At 34.8% G+C, this 17,560-nt stretch overlaps 1 protein-coding gene across 1 annotated transcript in view; it reads left to right on the top strand.

Moving 5' to 3' along the window:
• GPC5 (glypican 5) overlaps positions 1–11,749 on the top strand; it is a 1,342,862-nt gene extending 1,331,113 nt beyond the window's left edge. Inside the window, exon 8 of the mRNA XM_027589722.2 lies at positions 8,018–11,749. Coding sequence (XP_027445523.1) covers positions 8,018–8,175 — 158 coding nt within the window. The 3' untranslated portion in view covers positions 8,176–11,749. The remainder of the gene's footprint in view (positions 1–8,017) is intronic.
• The last annotated feature ends 5,811 nt before the right edge of the window (positions 11,750–17,560 follow it).

Here is a 17,560-nt window from a genome sequence, read left to right as displayed (position 1 = left end):
ACATCTAACATCATAATGGAGAAAAACAGAGTGTTTTCCCTAAGGTCAGGAAAAAGACAGGGATGTCCACTCTCACCACTATTATTGAACATAGTACTGGAAGTCCTAGCCACAGCAATGAAAAGAGAAAAGAGAAAGGCACCTGGGTGGCTCAGTCAGTTAAGTGTCTGTCTTTGGCTTAGGTCATGATCCCAGGGTCCTGGGATCGAGCCCTGTGTCCCTTCCTGCTGAGCAGGGAGCCCACTCCCCCTCTCCCCTTCCTGTGCTCCCTCTCTCTCTCTCTCACAAATAGATATATAAAATCTATTTAAAAAGTTAATTTTTTAAAAAGAGAGAAGGAAATAAAAGACACCCAAATTAGTAAGAAAGAAGTAAAACTTACATTATTTGCATTTCACATGATACTACATATAGAAAACCCTAAAGACTACCAAAAACACGAGAATGATAAGTGTATTCGGCAAGGTTGTAGGATATACACTTGATGTACAAAAACCCATCACACTTCTATACACTAATTATGAAGCAGCAGAAACAGAAATTAAGAAAATAATCCCATTTACAATTGCCCCCAAAATAATAAAATACCTAGGAATAATCTTAACCAAAGAGGTGAAAGACCTGTAATCTTAAAAACTATACAATGTTGATGAAAAAAATTGAGGATGACTAAACGAAATGAAAAGACATTCCATGCTCCTGGATTGGAAGAGCAAATATTGTTAAAATGTCCATACTACCCAAAGCAATCTACACATTTAATGCAATCCCAATCAAAATACCAACAGCATTTTTCACAGAACTAGAACAAACAATCCTAAAATGTGTATGGAGCCACAAAAGACCCCAAATAGCCAAAGGAATCTTGAACAAAACTGTAGGTATCACACTTTAAGACTTCAAGTTATATCAAAAACTACAGTAATCAAAACAGTATGGTACTGGCGCAAAAATAGACACATAGTTCAGTGGAACAGAACAGAAAGCCAAGAAATGAACCTACAATTACATGTCAATTAATCTTTGACAAAGGAGGCAAGAATATGCAATGGGAAAAAGGCAGATGGTATTGGGAAAACTGGACAGCTACATGCAGAAAAATAAAACTGGACCATTTTCTTACACCATATACAAAAATAAACTCAAAATGGACTAGGAACCTAAATGGGAGACATGAAACCATAAAAATCCTAGAAGAGAGCACAGGCAGTAATTTCTCTGACATCAGCCATAAAAACATTTGTCTAAATATGTCTCCTGAGGCAAGGGAAATAAAAGCAAAAATAAACTATTGGGACTATTTCAAAATAAAAAGCTTCTGCACAGAAAAAGAACAAAACAAAAAGGGTAACTTTACTGAGTCAGAGAAAATTGGAAGGTCATTGCAAATGACCTACTAATAAAGCATTAGTATCCAAAATATATAAAGAACTTATACAACTCAACAATAAAAAAACAAATTTGTCAAAGATTCATTGACTACAATTAAAAGTGGGCAGAGGACATGAACAGATATTTCTCCAAAGAAGACATACAGATAACCAACAGACACAAAAAAAGATGCTCAACATCACTCATCATCAGGGAAATACAAATCAAAACCACCTCACACCAGTCAGAATGGCTAGTATCAAAAAGACAAGAAATAACAAGTGTTAGTGAGGATGTGGAGAAAAAGTAATCTTCATGCCCTGTTGGTGGGAATGCAAACTGGCGCAGCCACTGTGGAAGATAGTATGGCAGTTCCTCAAAAAAATTAAAGATAGAACTACCCTACTATCCAAGAATGGCTCTACTGGGTATTTATCCAAAGAATATGAACTAATTTGAAGAGATATATACACCCTTATATTTATTGCAGCCTTATTTACAATAGGCAAACTATGGAAGTAGCCCAGGTATCCATCTATAGATGAATGGATAAATGGATAAAGATGTGGTATATATATATTCTTATATATATAGGAATATGATTCAGCCATAAAAAGAACGAAATCTTGCCACTTGCAACAATATGGTTGGATCTAGAAAACATAATGCCAAGCAAAATAAGTGAGTCAGAGAAAGAAATACCATATGATTTCACTCATATGTGGAATTTAAGAAACAAATGAACAAAAGCAAAAAAAGAGAGAAACAAGCCAAAAAACAGACCCTCAACTACAGAGAACAGATGGTTACTAGAGGAGAGGTGGGGGAAGGGATGGGTAAAATCCATCCCTTAAGTGTACTCTTAGGAGTACACTTCTCTTGATAAGCACTAATATACGGAATTGTTGAATCACTATATGGTACAGCTCTAATATAACAATGTATGTTAACTACCTTGGAATTAAAATGTAAAATGAATGAATGAAACTGAATTTGAGGAACTAAATAGACATATTCCAAAGAGACATACCAATGGCCAACCGGTGCATGAGAAAGCTAAGTGCTAAACATCACTAATCGTCAGAGAAATGCAAACCAAAACCACTGTGTGATATCACCTCACACCCATTAGTATGGCTACTATCAAAAAGACAACAAACGTTGGTAAGGACGTGGAGAAAAAGGGAACTCGTGTGCACTGTTAATAGGAATGTAATTTGGTTTGCACACAATGGAAATCAACATAGAATTCCTTAAAATATTAAACATAGGACTACCATATGATGCAGCAATCCCACTTCTGGGCATATAACCAAAGGAAATTAAAACAGGATCTCAAAGAAATATCATTACTCTCATGTTCATTGCCTCATTATTCACAACCGCCAAGATAAGGAAACAGCCTAAGAATTCATTAATGGGAAAATATGTGGTATATATACACACAATGGAATATTCAGCCATGAGAAAGAAGAAAATTGTGCCATTTGAGACAAATGAGGACATTATGCTAAGTGAAATAACTCATAGAAAGACAAACACTGTATTTATATACTTGAATGAAATATACTTATATACTTCATTTATATGTGAAACCTAAAAAAGACTAAAGTCAGAAACAGTAGAGTGGTGGTTACCAGGGACTGGGGGTGGGTAGTGGTGAGGGAAATGGGGAGATGTTGGTCAAAGGATGCAATGGTCCAGGTATAAGATAAATAAGTTCTGGTGATCTAGTGTAGAGCATGGTCATTATAGCTATAATACTGTATTATATACTTGAAAGTCACAGAGATTCGATCTAAAATGTTCTCACCACAAAAAAGAAATGGTAATTATGTGACGTGATGAAGATGTGTTAGCTAAAACTATGATGGTAATCATTTGCAATATTTAAGTATTTCAAATCAGTGTGTTGTATACTTTAAACTTACACAAAAATTGTGTGTCGATTACACCTCATTAAAGATGGGGGGAAGAAAAACTGAATTAGAGAAACATTTTTTATAATTTTGTGATTTTCTGTACTCGTTTAAATTATCAATTTATTCATTCACCTAATTATTACCAAGTGCCTACTAGGTGAACACAGAAATTAATGAGGGATACCCTACCCTCAAAGAAAGACAGCTATAGACTATCAGATTTCAGATACCCCTAAAGATCATGAAAATATATAAAGTTATATCAAATATTTTTCTGTACCAATATCTACTCTTTGAATCATGTTATGTGTGCACTTAGTTTCCTTAACCCAATTTACTAGTAACATTTATTTTTATTCACATTGTACAGATTAATATTTTGTGAATAAATAGGTGCATATTTTCTTAATTATGCAGATAAAATTACCTCATAAAGGTGGAATTATTGGGTTGAGGTAACATATATTTAAAACATTTTTATATATATTGACAAATGCCCTAAAAAGGAGGTTGTATCCTTGATAAAACTGACTATTATCTCCTCTCTGCCTTGCCTTTGTCACTGGACATTAGGTAATTGACATCATGTGTAAAATGATATTTATTTTCTTTCCAGCAAAGAAGGCTTTTCAATTTTTTTTTTAGAGATAAGTTAAACTTTTATCTTGTAAATATCCATTTACTTCCTTTCACCATTTTTCTATTGGGATTTTTGTTGTTTTCTTATGAATTCTAAGAACTCTTTCTGTGTTAGAGACATTGCTGCAACATGCACTGCAATATTTCCTCCACTTCACTATTTGTCCCTGTACTTTACTTTTCCACGTTGCACAGAGATTCTTTTTTTCAGATGTTAAAGCTACTACTCTTTTATTTTATAGAGTCTGCCTAAAAATCTATATGCTTTCCCCCACCTACACGTAAATTTAAAAAAACAACCTGCAGGATTTGTCTGCTTCCTCATTATTTATACTTAAGTCTTTGGTCTTAGAGGCACTTAATTTAGAGAATGCTCTGGGGTAAATATCTATTTTATTTTCCAAATACTTAATCAATTAGTCAGGACTGTATTTTGACTAACCCTCCTTTCTCACTGAAAATGCTGTCATTTCAAAGTTCCGTAAAACCGAAGTCATGTCTAAAGTCATCCAGCCAGCCTATGGCTGAGTCAATGTTTGACTGCAAGTTCAATGCTTTATTTGTGTAGTGGCAAAGAGCGTGGTGCTAGGATCAAAGAGAAGCACATTTGACTGGGACACACCTGGGATTTAGCTACAACCACATTACCTTGAGCAGACTACTCCTTCAGCTCCTAATCTGTAGATGGGAGAAAATAATTCTACCTAACTCATTTGACTGTGTGAGAATCACATCTTTCAATTTATTCATTCAGTGCTATTTATTAAAAGCATACTATGTAATAGACATTTTTAGACTATTTGTAGAGATAAATTATTTTGACTTTGTTGAACTCAAATAATGACCTATAGTCCACTCCCAACAATTAAATCTGCCCTACATTCTCACCATTGGTAGAAAAGACAACAGTTGTTGTTTTTTGTTTTTTGTTTTTGTTTTTTTTAAGACTCAAAGTATGAAGAAAAAGCCTGTAAATGCATGGTGCATATCCAGTCTCCAGCAGGGTGCCTGACAGAGAGGTAGCAGAAAGTAAATTTTGTAAATGAGTGACTAAACTAAGAATTAATTCTTGCCCATGTAATTTTCCTTATTAAAAATAGAGAATAAATTATCTTTAAACATAGTCTTCATTGTTCAGTGAAGCTAAGAGAATTTTTTAAATATGTGGATAGATGAAGTGGAGAGAAAGAGAGGAAGAAATACCCACATTCCCCTGTCACAAGGCAAAGGTTGGCATATGCAGGATAAAAAAGCAGCTACATGGGGCGCCTGGGTGGCTTAGTCAGTTAGCCATCTGACTCTTGATTTCTGCTCAGGTCATGGTCTCACAGTCCTTGGATCAGGGAGCTTAGGGCTCTGCACTCAGAGGAGAGTCTGCTTGAGATTCTGCCTTTCCCTCTCCCTCTTCCCCTCCCCTCTATACACGTGCATGTGTGTGCACATACTCTGTCTCTAAAAGAAATTGTTTTTTAAAAAACAAAAAGAAAAGAAACTACAATCCTCTCAGATTCATCAAGTCATTTTGATTCAACAGTTTACTTGCCACATGAATTCTAATTCTGAGTACTGACAGTTGCTTAATACACAAAAGTAGCACATAATCAGCCATCCCAAATAAAGGAAGAAAACACACACACATACACACATATTCTGGGCAACATAATTAATGTTCTGTGTTCCCAATATGTGGGATTATGTTCCCAATCTGTGTTACATGTTGATTTCTTGGTGCCCAGCAAAGTGCCTGGAGTCAGTCCAGCTAGTGATCAGAACACAAGCTGGGTCTGGACTTCTGGATCTGACCCCTGCTTCCCCTGTTCACATGTTAGTTAACCTCCCAGGGCCTCAGATTCCTCAGCTATAAAATCAGGCACAGTAACAGTGCCGACTACATGGGACTATCATGAGAATTACACAAGTTAATGTTTGTGAAGTGTTTAGAACAATACTGGCACCTTAGCATGTGCTCTATAGGTATCGCCAAATAAATTAACACATGACACTTCTTTCGTGGTGCCTTTTCTGACCAAGTTACATCCATCCCTTTTACATACTTCATAGTACCAACCATCAGGCATGTACCCAAATTTTAATAGCACATTTATTTTTATAATAATATGATTATCTGTCTTCCCTCACCAAACACAGAAATATGAATTTATTGGCATCTTGTATATTGCTAAGATGCATGAAAAAGATTATTCAAAGATTACTTTTTGTTTAATGTATTAATATAATAAATTCCCAAACTAATTTTTTTCTGTTATGGGTCTTTGGTTAAGCTTTGGTATAATTTACAATTAAATTAAATTCCTTTAAGAAAACCATCTTTGCATCAGATAATTGCGGGGCTAGCCTTCTTAGCACGCTCAGATTTCTTGACAGATGTCAAGATCACATTGTGATTTGATCCGAAACTGTAGCCTTCACTGCAAGGCTCTTGAAGGGATTTTTAATTGTTATCATATAAGTCTCATCTCAAGGGTCCATCATCCTTAGAACTATTAATAACATCTCTACTTCAGATGTGAAAATGACATCTGCTTGAAAGTGGGATATCCCTCCCAGCATTGCCTGACTTGCTGACCCAAGATTTAACCTCTTTCTACTTACACATTTTTACTCATTTTGATACCCTTGAACCCAGACCAGTGGCTAGCTTATGAGTGAATGAAGCTCAAAAAGGCATAAGAAAAAGTTACTCATGAATCCAACCCAGACACCACTTCAGGGTGTTTTAAAAGAGAAAAGCAAATCCCTTCAAGCTCAAATTTATACAATTATCTTGGAAATAAATTCTTTTTAATTGCCTAAAGTCCTAATAGCTCCTTGTTAAGCTCTGGCTATAACAAGAAGTATGAAACCATGACTAAAATATTCACACTCTGGTCCCTATTAAAAAAAAAATCACTAGTTTATTCATCTTGCCTAATGACAGAGAAGGGCAAAACAGCTACCCAAACAATGAATGATAATGTAAGAGCTGTAAAATCAATATGTCAGATCAGTAGAGCTGTGCTTCGTTTTAATGTTTTCATCCCTGAATGCAGTAGAGCTTACCTTCTGAATCGTATACGTGTATTGACCTGATTACATAAATATTGACTTTTCCTTATATGAGGATTTTTTTCAATCTCACTGTAATTACGATGTCAATATTTATGGCTGTAGCAACACTGAATTTAAACTTTATTAATTGTGACTGATAGTGGTATGCCATGAGATATTTGAGATGGCCATCTGGTCTCAAAACATTGCAGGTACTACATAGTAAATGATAAGTTAGTAACTCTCTACAGATATCACAGTAAGGTAGTCGTCTTTAAGAAAAGGATTATTTCATTCCCAATAATTTGGGGGCTGGTCTCCTCAACTTGTCAGGTTTCATAGAACAGAGAAGTAATAACCAGGATGTACCTGGATCTTGGTCTATCATTTTACCCATTTTTTTAAATCCAACACATCATTCCTAACTTTAATCCCCACCCTACTAACAAAATTATTTGATCTGTTGACAAATGTCTACACCTCCATCCCTACAGCTGTGTAGGTGTGTAAAGGATATCATTTAATATTTGTTATTATTCTTTGATATTTTTCCAATGAGGATCCTATGCATAGTTCAGTCTAAAACAAAATACAATCTGTATAAATTCTATTTTAAAAATGTCCTAATTGTTTCTCCTTACATGGTTTTGTTTTCACTAGAAAAGTTTCACACAGTTACTGCAATTGTTACATCTCTGAGGCAAGCAAGTGCCATACCTCAGGACACTTTAATTAAATTTCTTTTTTTTTAAACCAATCAATGACATTAGAAAAATATTCCAAGTGCTTTAAAGAGCTGGAGAGTTTTCATTTTGCTCTTATAATATTTTTGAGAACTTCCACTCAAGAGCCTGAACTCTCTAATTTAAGAAGAACAGAAGTACCTGTGGCATGTCACCCATGTTGAGTTAGGCGAACGCATGGAGAAGGCTAGGATAAAACACTTGTCATCCACATTTTGGGTTTAACAGCTGTTCTAGACACATCATGGCGAGGGGCTCATGCATTATCCTGTGTTTTCTTATTTGCTTCTGCAGGGATGCCAGAAGAGATGAACCTCAGTGACGTAAAGCAGATCCATCAGACAGACCAAGGTAGTACTTTAGATACAACGGGAGCAGGATGTTCAGCAGCGACTGAATCTACCACATTTATGCTGATGGGTGTGGTAATGTTACTTCCTTGGCTTTGGTAACTGAACTCTTCCACCCTGATAAACCTGTCTTATTGGAGTCTTGATTTCTCCCGTCTTCACCTGACTGGAATAAGAAATCTTTTCGAATGTAACAATTATATTTACGAAAAAGTATGTCACACTAACTTCTTATAAGCCAAGTGGGAATGTTCACAGAGTATTTAAAAATGATAGACTATTTGCAAACATGTCTTCTAGTATTCTAACTTAAATCTTCTTAAATTCTAACACATTAAACCTACAAATGTGAAGAGCACAGAAGCGACTTCAAATAAGAAGGATTTAGAATATCTGTAATTTTACTATCTTTGATTCTAAACTCTTTATAAAAGAAAAGTGTCTTAAATTGAAAGTGTATTTGCAGAACAATGAAAACAGTACATAGTGTTTCTTGAAATACTGAAATTAGAATTCCATTAAATGAATCAAAACAAATGATGGCAAATAGCATGCATGAATTTTTGAGATTCTTCCATTTTTGCAAGCTATATGAAGAAATTACTTGAAGTTTGTAAGTTATAGAGTAGATTGTTGAGGAGCATTTCATGTAATTTCATTGAAGAAACTTGATAAATTTTATCCACTGTAACTTCGCCATTGACAAACTTTAACCTGAATATTTTGGTAGCATCTGAGCTGTATTCTAATACATTCAAAATGCATCTTTGGTATTGTGGCTCTTTTCCCTCCCTTTGCCTAATGGATTTTGCCATATTGTAAACACACACCTGCTCTGGGAATATCTCTAAGAAAGCCATTAATTATTTGGTAAATAACTTGCAAAATGATATATTCATCCATCCTCCAAATATTATTTGCTATTTTTTTAAATCAGTATTAAATAATTGAATATCTATACATTTCTAAGGCTCCTATTAATATCTAAAGACATGTACTAATACAGAAAATGTAGCACACAATGCTTAGCTCTTTTTCTATTCGCACATAAGGAGAGCCACTAACCCACAGTCCGATTTCCCAGTTGTGATAACATGCCTCAGCAGACTCCGATTAGGATATGTTTATTGTTGTACTTAAGGAGGAAGAGATAAGTCAGCTTTTATTAAGAAGTATCATATCCAGTTGGTAGCCAGAAAATATCATTAATACAAAGTGACGGAATCGAAAAGAGAAACGCTGAATTTGTAATTTTTTTTTTAAATGAAAAGGATTTGAAATGACCTCTGAAGGAAAGTCAAACAGGACTCAAGTGATTGCAAATATTTGTGAAGGTGAAATCAATCTCCCCAAATCAGGAAAACAGTATATGATCAAATCTTGTTCTCTCATGGGTTCTAAATTAACCAAAGGATCTGACAATGGTCCATTGAAACTACGATATGTTTAAACTGCCAAATCAGATTTTATTGCCTTTTAAACAGACCTCAAAACTGTAAGTGTATTCTACCTGCCAGGTCTGGCTGTCATTTCCCTAGGCTTCCATTCCAGATCTTAATATTTATTCCATGATCTACTTGGTTTATAACTCATTTGCACCACCACGCTCCACAAATTATAAACTTCAACATATATTTGTCTAGTCTTTACTCATTATTTAAATAAACAGGTAATATGAAGTCACCCATTTGTGACACTCCTGCCCAAGTCATGGTTGGTTTGCTCTGGCAAAACTTCTTTCCCAAACTTAGAGGAATTTGGAAGCAAACTGAAGGGCATAGCTTTGCAGACTATGATGTTTCTGGATTAAATAACATTATAGGAGAACATTTTAGATGTGGCAAGAGATGCATAAAAGCAGAGTGGTAACAAGAGTAATAGTATGAATGAATTTTTTTATCAACTAAATTTTACATCCTCAAGTGGGTGTTGTCTACCTCCAGGCAGGCACTCTAGAAACGATATACATCATAACAGTGCTACTCTAGCTTAAAACATGAGTAGGCTTTTAGAATTCCTTTAAGAGCCTGAGGCATATTTCCTAATATTCTCAATGAGGATATTCATTCTTTAATACTCTACTCCATAGCATTGTATGTTTGACCAGCTCTTTATAATTTAAAAGCTCTTTAAAATGGAACAGAGTATCCCATTTGACCTTCCTCACCCTTCAAGGATGGGCTCAATTTTTAGCCAAATAAAAACAGTAACACTGAGGGTTTTTTAAAATGGCTCAGAATTTGTTTCTGAAGCCTTCCATAAGTCTAAAAACCTTTGAGCAATGGTAAGATTTTTGAATATGTGTCTATTTTCTAAGACGACTTAAAGGATAACATTCAAGTGAATATGTATTTTGAAAATATCACTTAATCTTTATAGTCATATCTTATGCTTTGATCATTTAAACAATGGCTTTTTGTTAAATCTGAGTTATTTTGACATAAATTTAAGTGATCTTGGAACAGTCTAGTATTATGCATGTATGAGAGAAGAATCAGTTAATGATATGAGATAAAATTTATGTGGCTCTTCCTCTGTATAGCACCATGATCAGTGCTTTCATGCACAATTCCCTTTGGTCCTCCCAATAACATTATCACCTCCATATACCAATGAGAAAACTGAGGCTTACAAATATTATGTAATTTGTCTGGTGTCATACAACTCATCACAGTAGAATCAGATGGGTGAACATAACATCTCCAAATAAACTGTATATGTTCCTGGTTCAAAGATGGTATAGTTCAAACAATAGCGAAGAATCATGAGATTAGCATAAAAATTATTCAGAGGTAATTTAAGGCTCCAGACTAGGATTTAAAAAACAAATTCAATTGACTGTATAATGATAATTGTATAATTATAAAACTGCATATTAGTGCAAAAGCATAAAGGAAAGGAAATGTAAACATGAACCTTTTTTCAGTACTAGTCATTGCCCTCCCACATGTTGAAAACCCATTCGAACACATCAACACCCAAGATACATCAGCTACCAAAAATGAGATAGAAAATACACAAGTTTTACAGCTATCATGGAATCATGAAATTCCTATTCTGTGCGACTGAAGGCTATAAAATATTTCTTTAGCCATAAGGCACAGATGTCATAAAAAAATAGGAAGGCAGGAAGAAAGGATGGCAAGGAAGAAGGAAGGAAAGATGTAAGGAAGGCAGGGAGGGAGGAAGGCAGGAAGTGGCAGAATATCATTTTTAAAGCCCTAGATTTGCCTTTTATCCTCTATTCGTTCAGGAATGTCTTATCAATGAAATAATGTCTGGAGTATTCTCTTGTCATTAAAGGATAGAAGTTAATAAACTATTTCCTCCCAAACACTCAGATTTCTCTGAAGTGCTCAATGATGATGCTTGAAATTAGTTTATTGCTAATTGTTTTCAATCACTTAAAATATTGTTTCTATCATCATCACCCTTCAGGTACAATAAAAATTGTTTCTTCTTGAGTGAATGAATTCAACCTAGACTTCTGTTATTCTATGAGATATTCACAGGGCAGTCTGTGATATCAGTATTTCTTTATATTGCAAACTTTAGTAGCCTATATAATTATGTGGGTTGTATGAAAATTCAGAAATAATTCTTAATGTTGTTAGGTATGACTTTGGGCATATCAAGTTTTTCTTTAAATGCAGATTATTGTAATTTATTATTTCTGATTAAAATATAGATAAAACATATTGCTCAGGTTGAAAGTCTGCTTTCTTTGCCTTTGCTATAATTCCATGGTGACTGAAGTGGTGTTATGTCATTATTTTATAAATGCAGATTTAATCTAATGCAGTTCTTAAACTAGTCTCTTTGCTTTCATATGCAGAAAAATACTAAAGAATTTCTTCACAATATAATTTATCTTTATAGTGGAAACAACAATAGTATTTGGAACAGGGTAGGGTGGGATGAATATTTCTTGATAAATCTGCAAACATGATTCAAGAGTCTCTCGCTTTCTTGCACTCATCAATTGTCACAATGGAATCATCTTCACCATGAAGGATAGATCACACATCCCCCCAATTTTTACTTTGCCCATATCAAAGAACAAAAGGAAGAGGGAGAGAAGGAGACAGAGGAATTTGAAATCACCCAGAATTAAAAACAGAATAGTAAATATTTAAAGATCAAGAATTCATTGATGACAGAAGGGATAGGATTGACCCATAGGATGAATTTGGGTAACCTGGTAAATTAGTAAATTCCTACTTTTATTAGTTTCCATAACCACTTTTGAGAAGCACTGAACTAGAAGAAAGGAAGAATCGTAGAAGGAAAGCAGTGGGGAAGAGTCTCTGATTTTCCTAAGATTACCCAGGGAAGGCCACGAACATTAGAAAGAAAAAAAGCTCAATTGCAAGACAAATGCTGTGAGCAGTACAGTTTGTGCACCTGTCTTATCCTAGCTCTTTAAGAAATCTAAGCACTGACCAGGTGAAGAATGTTCAACAGTAGCAGTTTCCTCAGAATGAGGTTGAAAGACCCACATAGAACCAAGAAAGAGTCCAACTCCATAACTGTGGTCAAATTGTCAAAGACTTCCAGAATACAATTTACAAAGTCACTGTCCTTTTCCAACTCACCGTGCATGCTCATTGCGCAACCTGTTGCCCACATACACACTTTCACACCCCATATACATTTTCTTGCTGTTCTTTCTATTTCCGCTTTGGTTTCTTATCTATAAAATTGAGTTAAGCGTATCTAACTCACAGAGTTAGAGGCCTAGATAATGCAACACATGTGACGAATCCTCCTGTTCCGCTACACACCTTAATAATTCATGTTTGTTCCTTTCCCATTAAGCCTTCTGTTCAAATGCACATGTTCCCAGGATGTGACAATGACAAAATATTTAGTTATGGATTCTGCCTGTGGATAAGCTTTTGAATTGTAAACAGAACAACAAGAAGGAAGTGTGAAATTGAGTAAATAGAGTTTGGGGAGGGAAAAGTGAAAAACTACGGTGAGAATCCCTCCTGCCTGGTTTCATATTCCAAGCTTTGCTTAGCTTCATCCTGGCTACAAGGTAATAACCTTGTTGAAAATATATTTCAAAAAATATATTGGGAGTTAGGGAGTGATCTTGCTTTCATTGATTTTTAAAGGGATGTCGTCGCTGACCCAGTGTTTACTTGTGAATTGATCTCTGTAACAAACTGAAAATCTCAACCTCCCCATCCTGCTTGAAAGTTTACCTGACCAGTATGTTCGGACCGCCATGTTGGCACCTATCCCATGGGGCAGAGCATAGCCCAAATAGAGGTTTCTTCGGAATGGAGGTGAGAATCAATCATCAATAAGCAAGGAGTGCATTGCTCAATATTGCACCAAGCGTCACCAAGAGTGGCCAAATCACTCCTTTAGGTATACATTGCTAATAAGTGAAAAAGCAAGTATTCTAAATTGAGTCGAACCACAAAATCTTTCTTTCTACTGCACCATTCAGTATCCCATGAGCTCAAAAAACCTTGATTAGTCAGACGATTATGTTGGCCAATTTGCAGATTTTGCAAGGTATTTTTAAATTTTTCCTTATTACATTTACTTTTTATTCCCATCTAGTCTTCAGATATATTTCTTTCTTTTGTCTTTCTTTCATCTCAAATTTAGCTTGGTAATAAGGTAAGCATCCTGAAGAGATTCCATATGCTAGATGCCCTAGTGTGGCCATCTGATGGAGAGATTGGCTCAATCACTGACTTACAATCATCCAAAAATGCTGGGGAAACCAGAACAAACACAGCTTCAAAAGTTACGTACTAATTTTCTGCATGACCTCCAGCAACTTCCATACCCTCTCTGAACTACAGTTCCTCATCTGTAAAATAATGTGCTTGAGCTAAATGATCACTAAATTCCCTTCTACATTTCTGGTCTTAAAACAGGAAACATTGATGCAGCAACAGAGAACATTTATTTACTTGATGTCTTATATTATAACCAACATTACTTAATATATAAAAGGTGCTTTTACAAAGTAATGGATAAAATGTAATTTTAGTTACAACTTTATGCATATGTTTATAATTCAGATTTCTTTATCACACATAGAGATGTGGCTTTTCTCTAAGATTGAGTGGGATAATCTTTTTACAAGTAAAGGAAAGAATAGCTAGCACAAATGTTCTTCAGGTTTCATTTAATGGATAAGACAATAGCCTGAGCAAAGAAATCTATCCTGTCATTAAATAGCTAGCAACTAATTGCTTTTTGTTTTAGCTAATCTTACAGGAGTTGGGAACTGGTGCCTTCACTAATTCAGCTGTGGCATCTCACAATATTTAAAAACAAATAATACACAGAGTGACACCAGTGAGAGACCAAAAGATAAAACGGTGTAGAAGAGATGAAGTTATAAAAGTTAGTTTGACAGTGTTTTCTCTTCTCGCAGATTTTCCCAGGAGACCCTTTTAAATAGGCCTAAACAAATGTTGTTGTCTCTGATGATTTATTGCAGAACAAGCTGACAGAGCACAGAAGCATGTTATCTGGTCCCCTGTAGTACAGGGGCTAATTCAGAAAATGAAGAAAGACCGGAAGTGCAGCAGTGGGAGCAAATGCTCTGTATCACTCAGCAAGTAAGCAGATGGAAGCTTGAAATCACAGCTTATTTAAAAATACAGCTCTTAAACATGGTGTGTGGGTAATTTTAGTATTTTTTCCTTATTTATAAAAAAATTAATGAGAATCTAAAAATTTCATCACAGATAGTAACTGCAATAAATTTATAATAAATATTTTTACTACTATTTTAGCTACACATCTATTACAGTATGGGTGTAATGGCATGTAAATACATGAACATATATACACATTTATCTATACCTATTCATAAAATATACATACACATTCATGTGTTTACTGTTGTTATCGTGTTTATGTTTTATAAACATATAAAACTTGCCTTATGTCAACTGCCTTATGTCCATTAGTTCTGGCTTTTTAATCAGACTGAGAAGGTCAATGAAACATAATTTTTTTTAAATTGCTACTTGGGCACCTGGGTGGCTCAGTTGGTTAAGCGACTGCCTTCGGCTTAGGTCATGATCCTGGAGTCCTAGGATCGAGTCCCGCATCGGGCTCCCTGCTCAGCAGGGAGTCTGCTTCTCCCTCTGACCATCCCCCCTCTCATGTGCTCTCTCATTCTCGCTCCCTCAAATAAATAAAATCTTTAAAAAAAAAAATTACTATTTGTTACTTTTCTATATGAACTTTCATTTTTAATTTGAAACAGATCAGCATTAAACAAAACTCTCTTACTATACACAAGGGATAATAGATGGCCTCTGCAGCAGTAAGATGAATGCAAAAGTTACATATTGCAGAAACCTTCACTTACACAGTCTTATATACACATTCTATTTTCCTTAAGAGACTTCCCTGGGGGAACAATGCAACCAACAAAAATAGTTAGCTTAGTATTTTCATTACAAAATATATAAAAGTGACTTTTAACTACCCACTTGCTTTTAAGTTGTTACCTAACTGGTAAACTGACCGAGCAAGGAATGACAATTCAATGTAACTAAAATTTATCATTTTCCCCAAGTCAGCAATTGTGCTTTCTTCTCCTTTAGTGACACCCATCTTTTAGCGTCCCATTGCCTTTATCTATACTCTCAGTGTCTGTGTGGGATGCTATGGCAGAAACAAGCACTCGGGCTTGGAAATTAGATGAGCCCTGGTTTTGAATATTAGCTCTGCCACCAACTCTCTGAAATACCTGTAAAATAAAGATGGTCATACATCCAACCCTGATTTATTGGGATTTATGCAGATATATTGGGATTTCTTCTGATTTATTGGGAAGTTTTAATTAGTGATGTACCTATCATGATTGGAACATTAATCTTAGTTAACATCTTTTTTTTTTTAAGACTTTTTTTATTTATCTGATAGAGAGAGACACAGCGAGAGAGGGAACACAAGCAGGGGGAGTAGGAGAGGGAGAAGCAGGCTTCCCACGGAGCAGGGAGCCCGATGCGGGGCTCAATCCCAGGACCCCGGGATCATGACCTGAGCCGAAGGCAGACGCTTAACAACTGAGCCACCCAGGCGCCCCAATCTTAGTTAATATCTTATCAAAACTTGCTCTTAGGTGAAATATTTCACGCTAAGATGTGAATGATATGCTGAAAAATCATTTTGTTTCAAAACTATATGGAAGCCTAAAGATCATGTATTTTGCAGTAAAGAAAGCTAAAATCCAAAAGATATATGAATTACCAAAGGTAATGCAACTAGTTTGAAACAGAAGACCAGCAAATGCTCTTTGTTTAAGAATAGTTCTATGTATACTCTATTAAATCAAAATCTTTTCTTTAAGTCAACTAAAAGAGGTCTGTTTTTAAGTCCTGATATTCAGTAGAAATTACCCCATAACCACTGGGACTAAACAGATAGAAACAGGCAAATACATCAACTTGGGAGTAGACTTAGACTCTTGATTCTAAGGGTTACCAAAGAGAAGATAAGGCATTTAGAGAAATTATAAAATCTTAATATTACCTTGACATTCATTAAAATAGTGAGATAATATAGTGAGATAATATAATATAGTTTATATTTAATAGAATATAGAGAGTATTCAGGACATCTTGATAAATAACTTATTCTAACATATAGATCATCATTTTCAAATTTTCCAATAATTTCCTTTGAAATATGGAAAATAAAATGTTTTGTGTCACTTTTAAAGGCATTAACAGAAACTTTTTTTGCTACTGTTATTGTTTTCTACTATAATATTCTGATGCAATCTTTAAATTTACCATGTCTGTGCCAGATTAAAATTAGGTTATATCCTGAAACATGAAGATAATAGAACTTTTCCATGTTTATTTTAATTGGTAGTTCTTTGTTAAATACTAGTTTATTGTGCTATAGCATCTTCTAGATTTTAAAATAATGAGAAAATATGAATATTTGAAACTCTCCTAAACAACTTCCCCTCTGAGAAGAGTTCTTTCATTCTACTGTAAGACAGAAGGACAAGTCAGCTAGAGTTGAAATATGTGGTCTTCAGTTCCAGAGTTTTATTCTTTTCTTAAAGTCCAGGGAGATGTTAACTATTTGTCTTTATTGAGCCGAGAAAGAAAAGTCTTCTATTCTCTTATTAGCTACCTTTTGTTAAAACAGAGTAAATTGTCTTTATAATACAGGAAACTTTAGCAACTAAATGATGGATTCCATTGTAATAATAGAAAAAATAATTTAATGATCAGTATATTCATAGATACTAGCTCATATGGTAACTGAGAAATTTACATTACTGTTGTCCTTCAAGATTTATCTAAAATACAAGATTTTCTATAAGACATTAGTCAACCTTTGTTCTGATGAAAAGTTTCCAAAAATTCTGTCAACCTCTGTTAATGTTTTGCTGCATTTTTAAAAATCTCTTAGAAATGCAGCTATATAAAATATACACACATATATCTAGATACAGATAGCCATAAAGAAGACACAAATA

This window comes from Zalophus californianus, chromosome 3 (genome assembly GCF_009762305.2).
Source record: "Zalophus californianus isolate mZalCal1 chromosome 3, mZalCal1.pri.v2, whole genome shotgun sequence".
In the NCBI taxonomy this organism is placed as follows: Eukaryota; Metazoa; Chordata; class Mammalia; order Carnivora; family Otariidae; genus Zalophus; species Zalophus californianus.
This window is presented reverse-complemented; position numbering and strand designations above follow the sequence as displayed.